General features: G+C 40.3%; 3 protein-coding genes across 8 annotated transcripts in view; 1 reads left to right on the top strand and 2 right to left on the bottom strand.

Moving 5' to 3' along the window:
- LOC117205320 (facilitated trehalose transporter Tret1-2 homolog) overlaps positions 1–2,797 on the bottom strand; it is a 121,983-nt gene extending 119,186 nt beyond the window's left edge. The window contains exons 1-2 of one of the 4 annotated variants that reach the window (XM_033443605.1): positions 2,482–2,797; positions 1,480–1,892 (exon numbers count right to left, since the gene is read on the bottom strand). The gene's annotated coding sequence lies outside the window, so the exon portion shown is untranslated. Of the gene's footprint in view, positions 1–1,479; positions 2,455–2,481 lie in introns of those variants that run through there. The other 3 variants (XM_033443604.1, XM_033443606.1, XM_033443607.1) reach the window with 3 other exon arrangements.
- The window catches only part of LOC117205321 (very-long-chain enoyl-CoA reductase), a 146,831-nt gene that overhangs the window by 122,295 nt on the left and 255 nt on the right, over positions 1–24,281 (top strand). Inside the window, exons 3-7 of one of the 2 annotated variants that reach the window (XM_033443610.1) lie at positions 14,397–14,653; positions 17,504–17,614; positions 17,733–17,816; positions 23,233–23,543; positions 23,813–24,222. In XM_033443610.1, coding sequence (XP_033299501.1) covers positions 14,397–14,653; positions 17,504–17,614; positions 17,733–17,816; positions 23,233–23,543; positions 23,813–24,222 — 1,173 coding nt within the window. Of the gene's footprint in view, positions 1–14,396; positions 14,654–17,503; positions 17,615–17,732; positions 17,817–22,680; positions 22,846–22,948; positions 22,997–23,232; positions 23,544–23,812; positions 24,223–24,281 lie in introns of those variants that run through there. The other variant, XM_033443609.1, reaches the window with a different exon arrangement.
- Positions 20,260–21,070, bottom strand: LOC117205323 (40S ribosomal protein S29). Of its 2 annotated transcripts, XM_033443611.1 has the most exons (3): positions 20,908–21,067; positions 20,448–20,547; positions 20,260–20,353 (listed from the first exon to the last, which is right to left on the bottom strand). In XM_033443611.1, the coding sequence occupies exons 1-3, from the start codon at positions 20,967–20,969 to the stop codon at positions 20,345–20,347; spliced, it is 171 nt and encodes a 56-aa protein (XP_033299502.1). In that variant the 5' UTR covers positions 20,970–21,067; the 3' UTR covers positions 20,260–20,344. The 2 variants fall into 2 exon arrangements, with proteins under 2 accessions (XP_033299502.1, XP_033299503.1); XM_033443612.1 differs by lacking the exon at positions 20,260–20,353 and having other exon boundaries at positions 20,442–20,547; positions 20,908–21,070.

The following is a 24,281-nucleotide window of genomic DNA, read 5'->3' as shown; positions in this document are numbered from 1 at the left end:
TCTCGATTCTCAAATTTCTACCAGTTCTTAATTTTTCCGGTCAATTCTCGGCTCTCGCATCTCAATTCTCAAAATTCTCGATTCTTAGTTTTCAATTCTCGGTCCTCCCGAAAATATTCCCCCAATGATATTTCTTCTCGCAATATTCCGCGTAGAATCGTCGTGCAATGATTCGTATCACGAAGATTCGGGTGTAAAAAGTTTTATCGTTTACGATCGGACGTTGTTCTTGCATTTGCCAAGCAGATGGCCCGGAAAATGTTTATGCACCGTGTTCCGTCGATGCACTCGCCACCAACGTCCCTCAAGTTCGCCAGTTACGAACTTTCTTTCCCCCTCGGTACTGACCTACTAAAAACGATGCATGTTCGACACACGTTTTTCACCGGGTGCACCACTGTGTCTTCAGATCGACTGCCTCCAAACTTGTCTCCTCTATATTAAATTACATCCAGACCATCTTTCTTCTCCTATCAAGAGTTTTACTCCTTTTCTTTTCCTTTTCTTTATCTACGTTCTACTTTTTGTTATTTTTTTTTTTTTTCAAGAAAAATGAATTTCATGGAATTTTCGAGAGACACGATGCAGTTACGTTTGTTTATTCAGCGGTGTGTGCTCGATGGTAGAACGTTTTCACGGCTAGACGCGTACATTCGGGCCTGTCCGTTGCAGTTGCGAGAAAAATCCGTCTGATATGTTGACTGAAGCGTGGCGAGCATCTCTACCGTTGTACCAGATATCCCAGGATATGTAAAAACTCTGAAGGAATTTCGCGATCTTGCGGAAATAGCAAAAATAATACTCCTTCTGATATTTCGATTCTCGATAAATAAAATTGACGAAGAAAATAGACAAATCTATATCGTTCTATCGGTACCGTAACCAGTTCGTTCCAGTGAACATGTCTCGATAAATCAATTAAACGCTGCAAATAATTTGACGTTATTAAGCGCACAGTTATTTACATAAAATCGACCAAACGCACCGTATTTATTCGTCGACGATTAATCATTGATCCGTCAAACTACCATCGTACTTCCATCATTCGAAGCTGTCGTCAATATCATTTAAAAGAAAATCGTCGATAAACCGTTCTCCGTTATCATTAACAGCGACCCACGATCATTCGTATCACTTTAAAAGATCCTCCATTAACATCTACATTCCGATCTTCAAACGCAGGCCACTTTCCACTTCCTTGCCCTTTTCGAACGTAATCTCGACAAACTCGTCGATGCCTCAGTCGATGGTCGCTCGACGATTTCCTCGCAGGTCACTGGAACGAAACATCATCTAAGAATTTCTCGTCGATAGAACATAAATCCCTCGAGATATCGCGTGTCTGTTGCACGTTCTACAGAAGAATAAACGAAGGATCGGTGATCGATCGGCTCAGGAATCGCGCGTCCCTTTCATTCTCGAGACGATCAGCCGCGACGTTGTTCGAGCACGCAGTGCAACCCTTTCACGATGCATTACCGGTAGAGAAGCGACCGTTCAACCGTGGAGGAGACTGCTGCATCGGCTTTAGCAATTATCGTCGAAGCTGCGATCGATTGTTCGATGTGGCCTCTTCCTCCAGACGTCTCATCCTCTCCTCGGGCTTGCAGCTCGGCTGTGCCTCGAGTTTCCACCGGGATATTCCGCTTCCGCCAGTTCAACATTCCCATAGCCCTGACCCTGTTCCGTCCATGTTGTCTTAGGTCCCGTGGCAGCTCGGCAAACTCGATTTTATCGAGCTCGATGATAGACGACGATAGGCAGAGACTTCATCGTGGACAGGTTGAGATTGATACGAAGGAAGCTGGCTGATGTTCATTGATTTCCTCGGTTCGGTTAGACAACTCGATAGAATGCAGAGGATTTAAAGAAAGATTCGCCAGCAAGCAGAACTGTATTTAGACGAAGGAAAAATAAATCGAACAGCGTTACGATTATTGACCGGTTCGACGGGGTTAATCCGCGTAACGAACGGCCGAAATTGAAAATTATTTCGCTGGCCGAAATGCACGTTCCCATTCGAGCGCTCTAGGAGAGCAGCGGATCGGAACGGGTTGGCAAACGAGTCAAGCGATCGCGCGCTAGTTCCTCTTTAACGCAATCAATCTTTCGCCACCGCGTATACCCCGGAACACACAGACAGTAGCCGCGACTGTGCGTCACGATGGAAATAACTGGCCCGTTCTGCTTCTTATTTATACCCCGATCGGCTCTCGTCGGATCCTAACCGATTGGGATCCCTCGAGGGCTGCCTTGGCTATCTCGGGATCAGTCAAACTCTCCCAATTATCCGTGACATTCGTGACTTATCCATCTAGTTAAATCACCGATCCAACGAATTTGAAACATCCGATAACGACCCGAGTATAAGGATACGTAGATCCGGCACCACGTATCACACCGATCTAAACGTCCTGCGATTCTCTGATCCAATAGAAACCCCTATCCCGTTTCTCTTACACTTCCCTCTTAGATACTAACTGCGCTAACACTGTCTCCTTCGACTCTCGCACACTTCTCTACGATTATACTCGAAACGAGCCGCACCAACAATATCAGTTTTGGAATAAGAAGAACGCGAACTCGCCGATATTCGATTATTCAGACGTCGACGCACTGTGATTTACTGTCACGAAAATACGCAAAGGAAGGGAGCGGGATTTTCGACGAAGAAGACGATCCGTAGGAAACGTTGCTCGTGACAATCGCCGTGTTTTCGCGTCGGTCGAACCGCGACGAGCGGGACATACACCCGACGCTGAATCGCGGCCAACTGAGAGGGAGAAAACAGCCCCCTAGATACTAGCGTCGGTTGGCTGTGGCATCGCGCACAGAAACCCCCTGCGCAACGTTCGCCCCAACCCTCGTGCACGAGAGCGCGACGAGCACCGAGTTACTACGGCGAAACCGGGAATCTTCGATGCTCACTTTCGCACTCGTTTATGATCAGTAACAAGTGTAGCAGATATAATGGGGACTGGATCGACTGGTTCGGGGAAACAGGGTGCATCGTGTCGTATCGACGTCGAAACCGACCGGTGCTACAGAGGTGATATTCGTATTTTTAATTTCCGACTTTCGAGGGTGGGTTCTTTGAGCGAAGATTATTTGGATTCCCCGTTTCTTTCGTTTCGATTGTGAAATATCTCGTATAAGTAGGTTCTCAGATTTTCATCACGCAGTAAAATGTACGATGTATGATTGTTAACATCTGTTAAGTTATTAATTAAGTTAATTAGATACTCATTTTTGAATATTGAAATTACTAACGTGGACCATTGATACTTAATGATATATATTATTACGTGCTAATTATTAATAGCAATGAGAGTAGGAGAAGCAGTAAAACTGTATACTTCTATCATTCCATCACCTGCACTGCAAAATCTTCAAAACAATATCCGACTGTTCATAATGGAACTACAAAGCACTTTCAAGGTACGATGTATCCCATACATAGTTGCAAGATATTTTATAAAGCTTGGAAACCAAAAGAATTCTTCGAACGTATAAGTAAGAGGCAAACCCCTTTGTCGTTTCTCCTCGCGAAACAAACACACATTGGAGAAAAAACTATAAAGCGCAAGAGGCTTCAGAGCAGCCATACTCTCGAACGTCCCTTCAAAGGAAACCTATCAAAGAAAAATATATGGACGGAGAGGCGAAGGATCTGACAGACGCAATTCCCGCAAAAGCAACGCAATCTCATGCACGCGGAATCGCGGAACCAGCGCAATGGACTTAGCAAAGCAATCAGTGAATGAAGCTCGTCAATCTGGAATCGGTTTTAATACACTCGATTGTGCCGGATCGAGAGAGTTCAAAGCGGCCGAAATTCACCGCGATACACCGTGGATTTCAACGAGGTTTCACCCTCGAATTGCCGGTGAAACGCGACCAGCTCTTGATGTCGACTCTCCGTGGTGCAACAGACGTTGCAACGCGAACGATGCAACCGAGCAGCGAGAAACGTGGAACAGAAGGAGAGGAGGCGGAAGAGCTGAATGGCGAAGCGAACGTTGCGGCTTTTCACGGGGTCAATCGGTTTTAATTGCGTACTCCGGCCACTTGACTAATTGCTTAGATTGCTTGTCAGATGTTATGGCCGGCCTAATGAAACGGCGGCCTTGCTCCATGCTTTTCAATGGTCTCAATGGAGGAATCCGAGGATGAAAGTAGCGTCTCTCATTGGAAACTGCAATTTGCCGATCAGTGAAAAAGGGACAATTAGACGACTCGTCGACCAACCGACTGAATGTACGTTACCATTCGTAAAATCTGGCTACTTCGGTCGTCTTGCAGTCTCGGTGTGTGCGAGTTTTACCGGAACGTACAGTACAACGTCAGCAGAGAGTTTAACAATTTGGATCAGCTGTTGCACACATTCAAATTACCTGAACTGTTGCATCTATTTGCATATGTTCGTATCGAAAGACTTCCCGTCACCGTGCAGATACATCCTCGATCGTCTGGTTTATAAATAAGAAATGAAAAACGCCGAAGATACGTAGCTTGTCAAATGATCGCAATAACAGCAATCGCAAACCTGACTGAGAGGTTGAATTGAACCTGAAGAATATACCCGGTCGAACATATGCATACGCTCTTCAACGTTAACGCAATTTGAATATAATCGTCATCAGAAAAAGGTAACATCCTGGCAGAAAATTCGTCGAAGAAAGAAATAAAGGGAAGAAAAAGTGCAAGCGTTGTTTTGCATGGAGACTGCAGCGTCCGAACGATGGAGCGACCGGTGCGCCAAACATTGAAAACGACCCAGGAGCATCAGCGCGTTCGATCGAGCGAAATCACGAGGCTGCACAACAGGGAACGAGACCGCGTCGAATTAAGGGCCGCAATAAAATACGATTCCACAACACTCATCTGGCCCGGGGCACGCCCAAAAAAGGATTCAACGTATCGGTCGTACGGCTGAATGCAGGATAAATTGCTCGACAATGAAGTCCTCCCCCCTCGTTCCCCACGGCACCAACCGACGAGATTTTTCGTTTCGACCCCGTGCGGCGGAGGGATGCCAGGATACAATGGAATCGTGGTCCGGTCTGTTTGCGTCACGAGAGCTCTCTGCAACTAGGGGAGCCGAGCAACGTGGAAACACGAGAGCCACGTCGACGACTGTGACTCGCGCGCCTCTCGTTGTCCATGTTCCACGGAACGAATTCCACAAGCCAGAACGAAGGAAGCGACGCACGAGTGTGTCGGACTGTGCCGTGGCGCTTTTCCCCATTAATCATCGACATCGACCCCGATTTGTCAGGATTCTTAAAACGACAGCATAAACACGCAAGCAAGCAATGGGCCTGCAGGTTCAGAGAGAATAAAACGTAGCCGATAGTCGTTACGATCTTCTCTTTCAACCGGGATATCGATCTTTCGACGGGCTTACCTCATTTTCCCAGTTGCTTAATTTAACGTCAAGGTGGTACGATGATAATAGAAGGATTACGTAAGCCGAAGAGGAAACATAATCTCGTGTCGGTGGTTGATTTAGAGAGACACAGATTTAAAAGGATAGGCAATAGGTGGAGCGAGGCTGGTGAGAAATTAGAAGGCGTAACAAACACGAGGTCCTTATCGATCAGCCGGGACGCTTAACTCGGTCCACGTCGTTCCAACTTTCTCCTTAAACCCTAACATTATTATCAAAGTCAATAGTTGGCCAAACTATTCGTACAAATACCCTTATGCCGGTGTAATCGAAGGGAGAATGAGACACGGTGGTACGGTGAGAAGGAGCCGATGATAAAGAAAGGAGAGAGGGTCGCGTTTCAAGAGGGTCGCTTTTCTCTTGCTGCTCGTTCGATCGGCCGACAAGATTTGCGATCGCTTTATTAAAAGTTGCAGCTGCTGCCAGCCGATCGATGATGCCCGGTCAAAGTTTATAAACTCGATATCCTTATACTTATTAGCGAGAAACAAGAGAAAGACGAAAATGATAAAAGGAATAAGTTTGCTCTGTGAAAGCCTCTGTCGGAAGTATTTCGATATTCCCATCTCTCTTCTTTCGTCGATACGAATGCACTCGCGGAATTTCCTCCTCGGCGTCATACAAGATATACTGTATTTCTGCAAAAAAAAAGCAAGAACAGAATAGAAGCTTGGTTGTCTTTTTGCAACTTTTAATATCCATCGCGTTAGTGGATGGAAATTCTCGCATTGGAAGGACGAAACGCGCTCATCTTACGATTTGCCAAATCCGTATTTCTCTTTTCTTCTTCCACTCTCTTTCTGCCACTGTATCGTAAAATGTTTAGTTTGAAAAATAATAGCGATCACGAGGCGACGTCGTGAGAAAACGACCGTTTAAGAGGGTCCATCGATGAACGACAATCTCGATAGATAAGTCTCAATCTTCTAGTCGTTGTTAACGAGAACACGAAGCTGTTGGTTTACTTGGCTCATAAACCTACATAAAATGACAAATCGACTATCTCCTTGCGAAATATCTTTACAAGCGATAATATCTTTAACAGCGTACACTGGTCGGGAGAGCCTATTAGCGATCTAATATCAGGGATAGACGTTATTCGTTTCGCATACCGAGTTAAATACGTTACCAGCCAAAGATAGATCCGTCTCGTCGATCTTAACAAATGACAGCCATTTGTCAAAGATACTTTTCAGCCTAATAAATATTACGCCCGTAGAAATGCTGAAATGTAAAATTAAATCCTACGTCATCCCACACCCTGAATACGCTACGTGTTCTTCGTGACTCAACTAGCGTACATCGCTTGAATTAACACGTCCGAAACCATCTGGCAATAGGACAACAATGAAACAACATATACATAATGTGTACCGTGTGTTCCGTGTGGTCATTGAAATCGTATTTCTATCGCATCGTTGATTTACGATTTATTTTCGCACAGGACAATGCCACCATTATTCGACCCACAAAGCTGTCCGTCTACGCGAAAAATACCGCTGCGCGTACTTTTAATGGCGGACTGCCATCCGAAGCCAGCATTATTTTTATTTAAAAGTTACCACGAAACCAGAACGTATTTCAGCCTGCCACGCGCGCTTCTAAATTCGACGCGTTTGAAAAAAGAAAATCGATAACTCGATCGTAAATTCGTTGGAACGTTGAAAGCCCGCGAAAAGATAGCGTGACAAAATGGTCGAGCCAGGGCCAGCGACGTCGTAGCTGAGAAAAGGCCCTCTGAGAGATGAGAAACGTCGAGGGGCATTAATTTACGTCCGAGTTTCGCCAACGTTTCTCTGTTAAAGAATATAAATTCGCGATCTCGCGCCGCGCGGTTAATGGAGCATCGATACTTGAAACGCATAAAGATTAAGCATCGTCTACCACTGTCGCGTTCCTTCTCAAGTCCGACGCTTTTAGTCGTCCGTTCAAATTCCTCGAACAAGTCGGTTTCGTCTGTAAATCGTTTAAATTTCTATTGTATCTCCTGCAAATAATACGAAGATCTTATTCTTATGATAGCACGATTTCCGAAACACAGTCTCAATTTGTACGGTACGTGTCGAAAGCAAGGAAAAAGCGTTTGATCAGAATGAAAAGTCAAGAAATCGATATATGACAATTGTTATTTCCATCTCAATCTATTTATTCTGATCTACGTAATTATATAATTCAGCCTTGTTTCATGCTCCTAGGTAAACTATTTCTTATCGCATCGTACACAATTGAACATCTATTACGTTTAATTCTAACTGCTGCAAGTGAAACCACTTTAGAAGCGACTTGTACACAGTGCAAGAACCTCTCCGCGTCCAGTTGCAAAACTCTCGGCGAACAGCCAGACTTCGGCGTGACTATCGAGGCAGCAATATTACCGATATTTTATCATAGACGTTTCAAACTAGAGCGACGCGATCCGCTGACCCGATACGTGCAAGTGCCTCGATATGGACAATAAATTAGAGATGGACGTTCCATCCAGTGCGTATTAATTCGTCGACCGCGGCACTTGAACGATTCGGGGGAAAGATGAAAATTCGCGGGCCACGTTCACGCGATCCACGGTGCGGCATTTGAACGAGGATCCGGGACAAATATCGAAAAACGTATATTACGTGCAATTTTCCTAAAACTTGATGTCGGAAGATCAGAAGCGAGTGAAAGTATGTTTATCAAATCTCTGTTAGTATTTTCCCCAGTCTCTGGCTCGGTTCAAATATCCTGGACATTTATTCCTTCGTGTAACCACACACGGTGACGTTCAAATTGATAGTGCGGATGTCGGGAACGATATTCCCATTTTTTCGTAAGTACAGAAATCATTTATCCTCTCTTTCGTTTACTTAGATATTGAGCTGACACTTAGTAAAGCACAGAGTTTCGGCGTAACCTTTGCAATTTTCTTGCAATACATCAACCGAGTCGCGAGTGCGAATGGATTTTATTTAAAAAATAGGAATGAAATCCGGTATGAAAGTTTACAGGAGAAAAGAATTACATATACAATATCTTCTTGACACGTAACAATCAAAATTACAGGGTGGTTTGAATCGCTTTTTAAAACTGCCCTTCAAGGAAAAAGGGAAATTTTCAATTGGAAATCATATTTTCCAAACGATTAGATTTTCATGTACAAACGATTTTTTACTAATCCTCTATCGATTTTGGAATTGTTATATTTATTTACATTTATATCATTCACTTACAGACTGGTCGATATCATCGATAATATAATAAGATAAAAATCGGAAAAGCCGCATTGTGAGCCGGGCCAGCACGTAACTCCATTTATCGACCAAATAATTCGCCGCTTCGTACAGTAACGCTCCGTTAATAATTTCCAGCGGCCACGTGAGCAACCGTGAAGCAAAATGCTCGCGGATCCGCGATGTTCTCGCCCCGAAATTCGATTAACGCGGCTGATAACTGCGGACAAAGACAGGTGCAATCTCAGCGGCGCGATCGCTCAATGAGAGTAATAATTAATGGCCACGTCTGGACCTGCATCGTAACGATAAAACTCAAACGCGATAGATTGCAAGAATGGTGTATAACAGGGCGAAGAAGAACGACCCTGGGATAGAAAGTGAAACGATTTCAGATAAAGGCAAGGATAGAACGGAAGGAAATGGCAGAGGAATAAAAACAAAGGAACGAAACGCGATGAGAAGAGGTAACGGATCGCAAATACGTTTGGCGGGGTGGTATTACAGTCGAAGAATTTGCGGGCTGAGATGGAAACCGCGTGGTCGATACCCTGACCAACTTTATCTCGTAATTCGTTACTAACTGCCGTTTTTTATGAGACCTATTTCACGGCTATCGGACGTGCTGCGATAACGAGCCGCAATTGCGAAGCTGGACGTGCAGAGTGCCGAATACACCCGATATCCCCGATTACCTTCTCTGGCGATCGATGGACAGATTAATTTTTTGCCACACGCAATTCAACGCGTGGGTGGCAAATCTGCGTGCCTCTTTCGTTCTTCCCTTTCGCGATTGCAGGTTGTGGTATTCTTCCAAACTGTTGAATTTCTCAAGTTTCCTTGTACGAAAATTACGTTTAACGTGTCTTGTAATAATAGTTACTCTTCGATCGCAAGCTTCCCTATTTAAAAATATTTATTGTCGAAAGATATCATATGTCAGATACGTGCGTATTGCACAACAGATCAATCGCGACACTCGCAAGGTTAGTCAGCAATTTCCAGGAATTTCTACACGTTGCCACCGTTTGTCAGGACGTTTACATCTACAGATATCTGGTCATCCGAATGTCTGAACATCGTCATTTATAAGTGGCTCACTCAGAGACCAGGCTGATCAACCCTGAGAATTGTTTCTTTTTCAATTCACCTTGATATTTACTGTTCATCGTATGACAGATACGTGCGTACTGCACAACAGATCAATCGCTACACTCGCAAGATTAGTCTGCAATTTCCAGGAATTTCTACACATTGCCACCGTTTGTCAGGACGTTTACATCTACAGATATCTGGTCATCCGAATGTCTGAACATCGTCATTTATAAGTGGCTCACTCAGAGACCAGGCTGATCAACCCTGAGAATTGTTTCTTTTTCAATTCACCTTGATATTTACTGTTCATCGTATGACAGATACGTGCGTACTGCACAACAGATCAATCGCTACACTCGCAAGATTAGTCTGCAATTTCCAGGAATTTCTACACATTGCCACCGTTTGTCAGGACGTTTACATCTACAGATATCTGGTCATCCGAATGTCTGAACATCGTCATTTATAAGTGGCTCACTCAGAGACCAGGCTGATCAACCCTGAGAATTGTTTCTTTTCCAATTCACCTTGATATTTACTGTTATTTCAACTATCGACATACTTTTTTATCTTTCTTTTTTTACGTGGGTAAATCCTCATGGAAACCCCGCCGCTCCCAGAAGAGCGGCGAGGTGATGTCGGACTCTCACCGACTAAAACCCCACAGTGGCCTACCTAACGCCTGAGAGGAGTGCTCCGGGACCTCTTTCGAATTGCTGCCGGAGCACTCCTGCGTCTTCTCCCTTTCAAACTATCGACATACTGCATGTAGAATGACTCCTTGTACGGTAGAACCTCGCTCATCCGCACCTCGTTCATGCAAACAAATTCAGACGCAACTTCCGATAAACGAACTCCTAAGTGAGTCTCTATTATCCCAACTATCCGGTTATGCAAACTACCGTCACCCTCGAACTATTCGGACAAACGAGGTTCTACCGCAATAAAATAAATTCACGAGGTCAAACCGTCTATCTTTTAGAACGCTAAATGCAGTTATGTATTGATCTAGACATTTTTTAAACACGCTGTTCAAACATTAAGCAAATTACTATCTAATAATTGGGAATTTCATCAAAAACGAAGCAGACACTGGCTACTGGCAGAGGCTGAGGTATCTTTGATCGAACAGAAACGGCTAACTGATAACTGTACTAATAACTTTGATTAAATTGTATGAATTAGTCGAAGGATCAGTTTGGCTGTAACGTAGCCGCTACAAATTTATTTCGGGGTCATTACACCGATAAGATGTTATTGCTCCTGTTAGCGATCCTTGCGGATGCTGGGGGTGGCGGGTCACATTTGCGGCTCCTGCAGCTGCCGTACATCCGTGTCGCGATGCATACGTGCGATGCAGACGATGCGGAATGCGGCATGCGGCGCGTCACAGGGCCGTACACGGTCGCTGGCGTGAATTACCCCGCAGAAAGCGGCGGAGGAGCGGAAAGGATGTTTCTAATCAGCCTGTTCGTTAATCCGAATTGCCGCCCGTGCGTTCCCATTGTTTTCGGGAAATTATGGAAGCGGAAATAGGTCGCAGCTCTTGCACGTCGCGCGCGTACGTTGTATCGACAAAATCTCCCCTTTCGAAGCTCACTTTCGACGAATCCTTCTCGTTACGCAACGCACGATTCTGACGCGTACATCGTGCCCATGTGATTATATTAATTATTACATTGCACAGGCCTTTCGTTTAATTACATGTACATGGATTTTATTTAATTTCCACTTCACTTGCTTTTACCACATTTTCAGAAAATTACGCGTATCTTTCTCACACTTGGCTTCACGCGCACGAAGTTCATTAAAAACTAAGGCTGTGTAGCAGCTTAGACTTTTCTCAACAGACGTATCTCTGTAAAGACTATAACACGATATCGATTACCTTTGGCTTAGATTTAGATTATTCCTTGTACCCGGTTTCACACCTTTTGCATAATTAATAACGTTCATTGGCAAGCTAAAGTCAAAATTCAACTATCACCAGTTTCGATCCTTAAGAGTGTCATCCATTTAGCTTCGTAATTAATTCATTTTAATTTTATCATCTGTCGCGATAGGTTTTCGTAACCTGAGAAAATACAGCGAATCTTTACGAAAGGTAATCCTCAGCTATCGATTTGCCAGGTTACAAATCGACAGTTTACAGACCTCTCGAATCCAACTCTACGCTTTTACATCTCGCGTAGACATGTGGATAATCAAACGACTATTCTATTCGTAAAATCGATGCGTTAAATATCGCCGCTTGAAACAAACATCTCATCCTGATATGAGATAAAACGTGGAAGGATTGTGGGCATCCTTACTTCGTATCTTACTTCGTATCTTACCAGAAGACGCGGTCGTCCCTTTATTAAAGCGAGAAAACAGATAAAAACGATTACGTTTACGTTATTATGTACAACCGGTGGCAATAAATAAGGGCGTAAAGTGGTGTGCAATTAAAGAGCATAAAACTGTCCGCGGATTCCGCGATCCGTAATTAAGAATTTTGTCATTTGACGGCGCGTAGAGGGTGTGTTATAATTTAAGCCGTAAATAATTCATGCGTTTGCACGCGGCAATGGCCTGTTATTATGGTGGACAAACCAGGTGAGGGGTTATGTCGGATGAATTATGAATATTCAGTGGAGTTCGCACGTCGTATGTCTCTGTCTGGCCTGGTATTAATCTTGATACACGCGAGATCCGGCGCATCACGCGGCGAATTACTCGTAATCGAATCTTTCTTTCACCTCGTTCTATCGTACGAGATTTGAGGGAGGATCGTGGCGTCGCGTGATTACAAAAAGTAATACGGTTTCGTTAAACAAAGCACTAACATACCATAGAGTAGAATTTTGGATCCCAACAAATGCCACCATGTGTCGGGGAATTAATTTCATTGAGAGCAGAGACGCGCACCAGCTACCATACGTAATTGCAAAAAACGTTACGAATCTGTTGAATAAAGCTGGACGAATTTAGCGGCCGTAAAAAGGGAATTTATACGTTGCACGATGGAAAAAAAGAAAGGAAAGGCGTAGAATGAAAAAGTTGTAAATGACTGACAAAAGCAACGCGCGGCGCTGCATAGAATTGTCATTGTAAACGCATTATCGCTTGCTGTTAATTTCAATTCTGAAAACGGCAAAATAATCTCATTTCACATAACGAAATGCAGCTTCGAACCTGTCAGATTTCCATTTCACCCCGCGTATAAATCGATCCTGTCTGATTTTATTATTCGCTGCATCAAGCTCCAACTACATTATCATCTTCTGTCGGCTTCAATTGATCGACTTTAATCCCCTCGTATTACGCGAAATCGCGGATGACGGTATAATTGTTTACATCCAACCGACTGATTGAAACGTGAAAATGATGGAATCGGCTCGTCCGCGCCGCGTTTCTCGTTTTCTCTCGATTGTTCGCCTGAACAGAATCATTTTTTCACGGAATTTGTATATTCCAGCGGGTAACTTGCAATAAGAAAAACTTGACGACAGTCCTTAAAAATATCGAGCAAATTAGCGACAAATACTGTGACACGATCAACGTGACCGATATTGCTTCCTTCCAATTAATATCGAGCGTCGAGTATATCAAAATATATAATCCGTGCAAAGGGAGGATTAATAAAAATTGCTTCGTTTTTTAAAAATTATTCAAAGGCAATCTCGATCTTGCATGAAAGATACGCCGAACTTACGATTCCAAGTTCCCCGAAAAATATCATTTCCAGATATTTCCCTAGCTTGGGAAGAACATAGTTATGATAAATCACTGACGGAAAGCGGACGAGAAAGTTTGTTTTCCTCCTGTTAGGCAGAGAAGAGGAAGTCGCAGGAAATAGGCGAATCGACTAAACCGCGGATATTAGTTCTCGTTAACTAGCCGTCTGGGGAATTGGAAATTTATCGGAAAACGAGGGGATAGAGATCGTCGTGCCGGCCAATCCCGATAGTTTTCGCGTCCGGAGATTCATCGTACAAGTTGACAACATACGAGCTCGGATAGAAGTTGCACGTAGCCTCGGCTGAACTTCAAGTTGCGTCCAAGTTTAGCTCGGTCGCGTTATATCCACGTGCATACCGGTGTAAACAGAAGCAACTTGCAGCATACTAAGCCTGGACGTACATCATCGAGCGCGATTCCACGTCTCTGTTGCACTTGCTTCCCGTACAGTCTATCTTAAGAGCAATTGTCAACGCGCTGTCATACGTAAGACACGAACGTCTAAGAAGTGACCTAAAAGTTTCTACCGTCGCAGAGCAAGTCGTTACAGCGTATACGACAAAGTAACACGAGAAAATGACAGACTATCGAAATAAATGAACGTATGAATTTGTCGGATGTTAAATCGGCCAGCTGTGTCTTTTATCAATTTGATTAATCTCGTTAGACAAACGGGTACGCGATTGACACTCGATTCTGAAAGAACAAAGGAATTTTCAATGGAGAATCGCTCGTGGTACGAACTGAAAGTGCAAGACTGTGTCTAATATCCGCACGAAAGAATTAAACAATTTATCGAATATCCTCGTAGCAAATTATTTATATTTGTATATTTGCATTTATACGAAAAAGGAGGGGAAAAGTTGGCTTCCTTGCATGTTAGAAATGTTGATTCTATATTTTTCTTTTTTTATTTGTCGAAGGTGCTCAACGAACTCTCCACGTCCTGCACAACTCGGAGCAGCCAGCGTCAGCCTTCGCGATTCTAGAATCGGGGAACAAAGTGGTGCCACTGATAGCGGATGGTCTGTTCGATCTCTTAATGTACAAGATGTCGAGCGTCTACACGAACAAAATGCAAAAGATGGAATCGAAGGGACCGCGATTCGAGATCGGCGATTTCTGCGTGAAACTCGGCAGCGTGACGATTAATCAGAACTTCAAAGGCGTTCTGGTCGAGGTAAGCGATATCTACAAGCGGAACCAAATGAGATTGATGGATTCTAAGCGATCTTTAATCCCGAAGGAAGCTAATTAACCCCGAAAATAAGGAAGAACTCCGAAATGAAACGACGTCTTTTCCATTTCTTCGCGGTGGCAGAGTTTCGCAACTTTTCATAGCAGGCAGAGAGAACTTTCGGCCAGATAATCGGTTGAATTAATAATCGCGGCAGATGTCTAGCTCGGGTGATATTCGCGAAACTCGTTACCAGGCTAGCCGACTGCCGCGTTGCCAAGGGATTGCGAAGGATCACGCCAGCTAATTAACTGGCGATTAAACTTGAAAACCGGCGAAATAGCCTGCGCTACTTCACAACGCCTTGTCGATCACACGACGGTCGCAGTAATATCGATCGACAGTTTTAGCCCACCGTGAGATTCGTTGTACACGCGTGAATTACCTCTGTTCGTTACGAGCGTCACCAAAGGCGGACCTTCCTTTTCTATTTCGATCGAGCTTCGATGAAACCTCGATTAAATGTTCGCGAAAGCGTGCGGACTATCGAGAATATTGGAAGGATTCGATTTGTACGATCAATTGGCCGCAGATGATTGCCCACAACTGCAATATCGCGTCGACTGACAACGTCGAAATATCACACGTTTGCCCACGAAAGAATATCCCAACACTTGCAGATAAATTTTACGAATATACAACGTTACGTGGCTTCGTAGGAAACATTAAGAGATTTAGAATAAAATACGAAGCATTGAAATACTGTCACGTCGATAGAGCTTCTCTTTTAAATTGCAAGTGCATCGGGTTTGAACAGAGATTTAATAAAAATTGAGTTTCCGTAGAACGCGTTTCGGTTGCTCTCGACTCGTTTCTGACCGCGGCGTTTCATACTGTCGCGCACGAGGATTTCGTTCGCCTGATACCGCAAACGCGTTTCTGTGAAATTCTAGCTGCGAACGTACGATAGGTGCACGGGATAGGTGAATCGATACGAGGAAATATCAGAAAATTTGCGGTAAAATACTGGAATCTCGTTTGAAGGATATTCGAAAATATACCCCCGTCGATGCTCCGAGTTATAAAAGAAATCTTCTTTAATTAAAACGAAAAACTGAAGTTACACGCTTCTTGTTTTAATTACTGCTATCTAGAATTCAGTTAGCTCGAAAAATTAATTAAACGGCATCCGGGAAAATTCTAAGTGCAAAGAATTCAACTTTTGAAATTTCCATTATTAACCATCTGATTTACGGTTTCTTTAATATTATTTAATGAATCTCGTTGTTAAAGAAGTTGAAAGAACGATGATTAATCCACCTATAGTAACCAGAGTTTTTAACGCGAGGATGTTTCTCGGTCATCGGACGTCGCCTCGCAATAGCGTGAAAATGGTGTAACTTCCATTCTACAAGGTGGACCAACGATGCGGTCCTTCGACCGATCCACCAGCCATTTGTATCGGTAACAGCGCCGTTTGTACTCTACCACGACGTCGAATATGTTACGATAAAGCCCCTGTTCCCCCATTAATTTCCAGAGAGAAAATACCACGCCGTAGAACCGTACTAACTCACGCTCCTCCGCGTCACCATCTTCCTTGTTCCTACGTTCTTTCGCGTTCTCTGCGACGCAAGAAAAACCGTCGCGCGTACATGTTTACTTCTTCATAAAAAGATGATCCTATGGTCGTTGCAGGTTTCACGACCTGTAAACTTGCGATGTTTCTTAATTTACGATTTTGAAAGCTTATACGTTTAAAAAAACTGGGAATAAAATGATACGAAATTTATAGCTCCGCAATTTCTTAGCTTCGGATTCGTAATTTTTCAATTTGTTAACTTCGACCTCGTAACTTCTCAATTTGTAAGCTATGACTTGATAGCTTGGCGATCTCTGAGCTCTGAGCTCGGAATTCGCAACTTCCCGCTTTCTAAGTTTTGAATTCGTAATTTTCCAATTTCTAAACTCTGAATCCGTAGGCTGCCGATCTCTGAGCTCTGGATTCGTAACTTGCCGATTTCTAAGCTTTAAATTACTTTTAAATTTCATCTCGAATCGCAAATTGATAAATAAAGATGAGATAAAAATGGAATCGATTTCGATAAAAATGATACCTGAGCTGATCTTGATCGGCGAACGCGAAGCAAAGAGAAACGAGCAACGAAAAGAGCGAATGGTTCACGGTCGCGATCGATTCTTCCCGCAAACTGCATTCAGAGGGACGTTGTTTCAATTTCTTTCAATTTCAATTTCAATTTCACGCGGGTAACATAATACTCCGCGACATTTACACGCTTTCACAATATCGACGATTTTGCTGCGATAAAAGATGAAATATTTCACCTTTTACGTGACGACTTTCTGTCACCACGTTCTTTATTGTACATTTAAATCAGCCTCATTTGCAGTCAAATCAAATCAGCCTGTTAATCATAACACACCACGAGGCGCTTTCGATCAGAGAATTACTTGCTAAACAAGTTCGTGGAGCAAGAAAAGCGTGTCGGTGGTTGACGTATGCCGCAAACCGGAAGACGTTCCCTCGAGCGTTCGCGCTTTCTTCGAACCGGAGATATCCTGTCGTCAGGGCGAGAAACAAGCTTAACTTTCGATTGCGTTAATCACGTCCTGTTATCGTTTCTTTCCACTTGCATTCTGTGTCTTTACTTTTTCACAGATTTCCTCTTTCCGTCGTTTCGATTGCGTCTGGAAATAATTTCTCTGAAAATAAGAAATATCGAGGCAAAATAAAAGAACCGTGGTGAAAAATCGAAAAAGGTACATCAAGTACCGTGTACCTGTTGATTATTTCTGAATATATATTGAATAATTGTTTTCCATGTTTCATAGGTGGAATATAGACCCTGCGTGGTTCCCGGAAGTGCATGGGAATTGATGCGTGAATTTTTACAAGGATTCCTCGGATCTACCGTGTCCAATCAAGCACCGCAGTATTTGCAGGTAATTTAATGAATAACATGCTTTTTCGGAGAGACAGCGTGCGTCAACACTGTTTGCTTTCGATAGTCAACAATGTTCTCCGCTGAAAAAATAATTCAAGTTTCTCGTCTTTTTATAGAACCGAATGAACGATATTTATCAACCATTGGATACGATACAACAGTATCTGGAACATTTCGGTCAGTATAGGAAAGCCACTGGTGTAATTTAAGGAAATTTTAAATTTATCGTTCTTCGTATCGAGATAATCCGTATCAAGAACGCGTCGATAATTTTAATGGTCGTATCATTTGGTAATTTTATGCTACCAAATCTTACTGGTAATCTACTTCTGTAACAATAAATTTCACTTAACAAAATATCTCTTATTTTTATCACAAACTCTATTAACAAAATCCTTATTATTTTAACTAACAAAATTATGAAGATGATCTACTCTCGGCTCTATATGCCATATATGTGTGTATATACATTTACATTTTAGCATTAAATTAAAAAATATATATGCACGAATATGTGTACCGTATACACATAGTCTTTATCAAGTAAGTAGTATTCTTGACAGAAACCAGTTACCGACGGAGCCATCTCACCGCCAGTTATTGCCAGTCATTGAATAAATACATGCATTGACTAAGGACAGGATAAACGTAACATTAAGTGGCATGTTATATCTCGAAACATACGAATTATCACAGACGACTCATCAGTGATTATACCAGCAACCTACAGAATAGACGTGACTTTTGTAACATCAGCTTACCAACGTCATGCTGTTTTATCGATATAATTACTAAGAACTTCCGTATCTATCGCTGCTCCTTATTTAAACACCCGAGATATGCGAACGCGAGCCCTGATATCAACAATCATCAAAGAAGAAGTTGTACCTTCATGTAGAGTCAGGGCCGGCGCAAAACAGGTTTAGCGCGTTTGCCGGAATCCGGTAAAAGGTGCGAAAAAAGGCAACGCGACCATCGAGTGGTCGGTACAAATCGAAAACAGTTTTCGCGAATCGAAACGTGCTCTCGCTGACGCCACAATGTTGGTACATCAAATTCAAATTGGCAAATCCATAGGAACGGTTCTACAACAACGCGTCAGCGACAAATGCCAGCCGCTAGGATTCGTTACCAAATCCTAGACCCTCGTGCAGAAAAAATACAGTTGCACCCGTAATCTTGTCATAAAACATAATCCATCCCTCGACTAAGATGGCCATCAGCTGTCAAGACGTATCAATTCAGGCTCATAATAATCCTAAGGAACCGCCATAAAATTTAGCATTTTTTACAGTCCATTGTTACAAACATTTTAAAAGTCGAGAAGTTTCTTAGGGTTATTGCTCATTGCTATAAAACACGGGAAAAACTTTCCCAACTGCATCCTCGAGTAACCGTTGGTGGAGAACGGCCAATACTTATCAATATTTTTGTATAAATATCGCCGTCACAGACTATATTCTAACTTGCTATTGTCCTTTCGACTAGAATACATCTCAGTCTGTTAATCAATTAGTCGACATCTAAACTTGTTATCTCTAAAACTCAGACAGAAAGCATCTCAGAGCGTTTTATGTAAAGTTGTTATAAAAGGAAAAGTAAAGCATATCAAATTTGACAATAATTTTGTATTCCGTACATGGTATTATTCTGTGATAAATGTTTACCCTAGACGTGTGAAGACATTTAAAAAAAAAAATTATTAAAAAAAAAATTACGGACATAGAAGAAGACCGTTCAGTGTGCGATGAACAAGAAACTTCAGCAACTGAAGACGGCATGGAAACACATGAAAAGCTATTTACAACCGAATCAGAGTTGAATATTATAAATAAGTCCAGGGCAAAAAGGAAAAAGGAAATTATCGTTGACAGCAAAAGGTGAGACTGATGTAGAGAACCAACGTATCGAAACTGGAACCAATGGGACAGTTTGGAGAGAAATAAATGCAAGTCCCAAACCTGCCTGTCCGTTTGAAAAATCTTAATTACCGAAAAAACCCAGGTTTTATAGCGGGTCCTCGGGCTAACTGAACTTGTGCTATGTAAGTGCCTCAACATCTGGTATTCATTGTCCGAAGGAACCGTTGGCATGTTTTACTGCCAGGTACCTCTATGGGTATTTCCTTTAATGAGGGTCATAATATCACTCCATACCTTTGTTAGACAAAGCGTCCGTCCCGTTGACCACGGCTACGTTCGGCGGCTGATGGTCGCCTTGAGCCCAAGTTTATTATCACAAATCGCAACCAAGTACAATTGGGCAGAATGACGGCAAATTGTTTAATTACAACTGTAAGCTTTAATTACAATTTTACGGATTTTCCCGAAGTTCCAGAGGGAAGGCTCCGGTGTCCTTTCATCTCCGACATACAATTAGTTATAAATTAACCATTATCTAGGTTAAATTATAAAAACTATTACTTCTTTAATCATTATTTTGACCGCACACGGTAGGAATAGACATACACGAAGTGTCGATAGGTTTAGTGTTAAAAACCCCTGGCACTAAAACGGTTAAAGAGGATCTGAATGCAACGGTTGCTATCATATCTTTTATAGTCTTATACAATATTTTACTAGAAAATCTAATGTTTTAATCTTAATTTAGTTATAATATATTAAAATTAATGACACAAATATGTTTAGTAGAAAAATTTCATTTTATTGTATCTCATATATAAATAAAGATGAATATAAATATTATCCAATTAGCTATTTCATTGTTGTTAATCCAGCTGTAAATAAAAAGAGATTGATTTAGATATAATATTTAATCGTTATATATATTAGAAATATATCTGTAAACATAGAAGAATTCAAATTTTATACCTTTTTAAAGCCAATGTCGGCAGCATATTCGCGAAAACATTGGCGACAGATGTTTAATCCATATTTTCTTATCAAACCATGCTTGTTCGCACAAGCACGACTGTAAAATAACATAATATGATTAATTACACATTGAAAGAACGCTATTATAAATAGACTACGGCAGTCTAATAATAAGTATAAATACTATGCATAATACATACTACATTGAGGTTATGGTCGAAAAATGTAGAAATCATATTTTTAAGCAAGATATGAATTTTCTTTTTAATTATAGTGATAATAAAGTAGTTCATATTTTTAAATTATCTTAAATAACCTACACTAAAAGCTATAAAAATATCTTCTTTTACTGGGAAAATATAAACGTGGACACACGGTCTATTGCATATATGTAACTTTATGATATAAATTGATTTGTCTACAATTTAAAAATATAATACAAAATAGTAATACTTACCAGGATCTAGATCCTTGTCCATATTTTCTTGGGTGCGAGTACCAAATATTTTGAAAACCCATTTTTCAGATTACCAAACTGTAATCGTCTAAAATTCTAACCTCTTCTTCTAACGTCCACTTCTTCGTCTAAAATCGAAATGGCAAGAAATGGCCAGAAACCTCTGCGACGCAACGTTAGGCACACTAGCGTACTCTAGAACGATTCTCGCCAATGTTTGAACGTTATTCAATATAAACTTCTCAACGCGAGAATTGATTGTAATTTTAATAAATAAATAAAAAAAAATTCAATATAAACATCACATAACATCAAAAAGAACTTGTACTTATTACATGTCTTTATTGTTATAATATACATATATACTATTATTATTATTATTGAACTGTGGATATTTATGTAATTTTATACTTTTACGGACCGTCATTTATAACAATGGAACTTAGCAGAGATTTTTCCACATTGTAAGTATCCTAAACTTTTTTACATTTTTAGGTTTTCTATAAATACATAAAAAGCCGCAGTCTAATTTTTATATAAAAATATGTACATATAGTCAGGGCCGTCGCAAGGCAGGTTCAGCGCGTTCACTGAAACCCAGCCCCGCATTTTGAGAGACCCCGCGGTCTACGAAAATTACCCAATTAAAAAACACCGATTTTGTTTAACTTTTTACAGAATGATGATACCATTAACAGATGCAAGACATTTTTTTAGTAGCGATGATTCAGTTTAAAGGAGTGACAAATATCATCGAAGTTCAGTGTAACTTCATAAAAATTCAGACGCTTTCAGAGAAATATACTTTTTATAGAAATTAAACTACATCAATAGTTTTTTGCAAAAGTCATACACGGTCACAGATTTCGTAGTTTCATTGAATTTATTGCCCCTTGAAAGTGAATTATGGATGCGAAAAAATATTACTTGGATTTGTTTAAAAAACTGTTTAATAAAAAATAGAGATAAGAGTCACCCAATTTTGGAATTTACGAGTTTGGATTTTACGAGTTTGTACCAGAATTACGACTTTAATCAGTTGCAGAAGTATAGGATTCTATACTTTCTTTGCAAGCTGTCCTATTATACATCTTATTTGTAATTTCATAGGAAAATATAGTTTCGATTCAACCCACTACTATACTGAATCGATAACGTCACATGCAACACGAAGAAGAATCGCATATCACATCTATTTTATTGTCTATGGTCTAGTCTTCGATGTCACCGTAGAAATCTACATTGTGAAAGGTATAGTAGCGACATCTAAGAATAATATCTTAAACAATTTACATGCATATTATCAGTAAAACATTGCAAATTAATAAACATACATTTCTTAACATATAAGAAATTCTTATTAATTCTTATATATATATATTAACTTTTTTAACTACTCTAAATAAATTCCATTTGCATCAATTTTTGATTTTCTACGCAATCTATAAATACCACCTTCGGTGTTAATTAATGTTAACATATTTTACAAATACTTTTGTCGTAAGAACTCTTATATGTATGTCTCAGACACAAAAATAACATAAATGTCTTTTTGTGATCGTCTTATATCAACTTTAGAAATGCAGAATATGAAAAATAGTACAATGTATTTACAAAGGAAATATCATTAATATAAATTGTTGCAAATATTTCGAAATGTTAAAGAATATAAGTACTGACAATTTTCAATAATATCATGAATGTCATTTTAAAAATTATACGTGAAAAGAATTCATTGGTCATCAGAAAAAAATTGAACTTTGTACAATTGAAATTAAACGATCACAGCGCTGCATTATACATTTTTCTCTGACCTGGCCGTAAGCGCAGTATGTAGTGTAGTGTTCTGGAAGTAGTAGTAGTCGTTCAGTTCTTCACACAGTGGAGTTACAAAGTCTTTATTAATTAATAAAGAATTATTATATATCGACAATGGAGGTATTTATTATATGTATAAATATGTATATGTATTAAAATCAATAATAAACGAGTTCTTATTTAAAAGAATCTATAATTCAATGTATCTTTTTTATATTTTTAGATTCAAATATTGACCGCGAAGTCATCAAAATTCATAACAAATGTATCCGTAAGTAAATGAACAAGTAAAAATGAAATAAATATTTTCATACATTATTATTTGTAGCTTCTAACAAATATATTAAACTTATCAACCATTACTTTTATGTAATAGATAATGTATGCGATACTCAATAATTCATAATAGTCTGATTAATATGCATGAATTTCTAGCGATATACATAAACTTGAATTTCTAATACAAAAGTTTTCTTGAATGACGTATTTTACTTTACATTTTTATAGGTGAAACCTACTACAACTATAAAAGAAATTAAAGAAGAATTATTTAAACTAAAAAAAGCACCACATATTCACAGACAATGTTTAAGACTAGATGCTAAGGGAAAAGCTTTATCTGATTCAGATACATTGAAGAATTTATCTATTTCTAGTGGTGGAAAGTTATACTTTAAAGATCTTGGACCACAGATTAGTTGGAAAACTGTATTTTTAGTGGAATATGCTGGTCCATTATTTCTATATTTATGGATATATCAACGTGCATGGATTTTTTATGGTGATGCAACTGCATCTGAAATTAATAATGTAGTCCAGTAAGTTTATTTAACAAATTCTTCTTAATAAATTTTATCCTAATATTTCATTACCTTTTTTTCTTAGAGGTTGAATGATATAATGATAAGAGATCAATTATTATTGTGTAAATATAAGTTACAGTTAAATTATCAGTATGTTACTTTTAAACTGCTATATAGCTGTATGAAACTAGTTATGATGCTTATAAAATATTAACACAAAACCAACAAGAATAACTATATAGAGTTAGAATATTAAAACCTAAAATTGTAAATTTTTATTTCAGTGTAGCAGCAATTTGTTGGTCTATACATTATGCAAAAAGACTTCTAGAAACATTGTTCATACACCGTTTCAGTCATGCAACAATGCCACTGCGCAATCTCTTTAAAAACTGTTCATACTATTGGCTGTTTGCTATGTATGTAGCATACCATGTAAATCATCCTTTGTATACAGCTCCGAATCAAATGCAGTTTCTGACTGGACTAGTAATATTTGCACTTTGTGAAGTGGGAAACTTAAGTATTCATGTGGCTCTAAGAAATTTGAGACCAGCAGGAAGTACTGTAAGAAAAATACCAGTACCCACTGGCAATCCTTTTACTATATTGTTTAATCTTGTATCATGCCCAAATTATACTTATGAGATTGGCAGTTGGATTGGTTTTACTATCATGACCTCATGTTTGCCAGGTATAAATATACTTCTTATTCTATCAGTAAAATACTAAATATAATGTATACTATATGTA

Source organism: Bombus bifarius, unplaced genomic scaffold (assembly GCF_011952205.1).
Source record: "Bombus bifarius isolate JDL3187 unplaced genomic scaffold, Bbif_JDL3187 scf7180000007990, whole genome shotgun sequence".
NCBI classification, from domain to species: Eukaryota; Metazoa; Arthropoda; class Insecta; order Hymenoptera; family Apidae; genus Bombus; species Bombus bifarius.
This window is presented reverse-complemented; position numbering and strand designations above follow the sequence as displayed.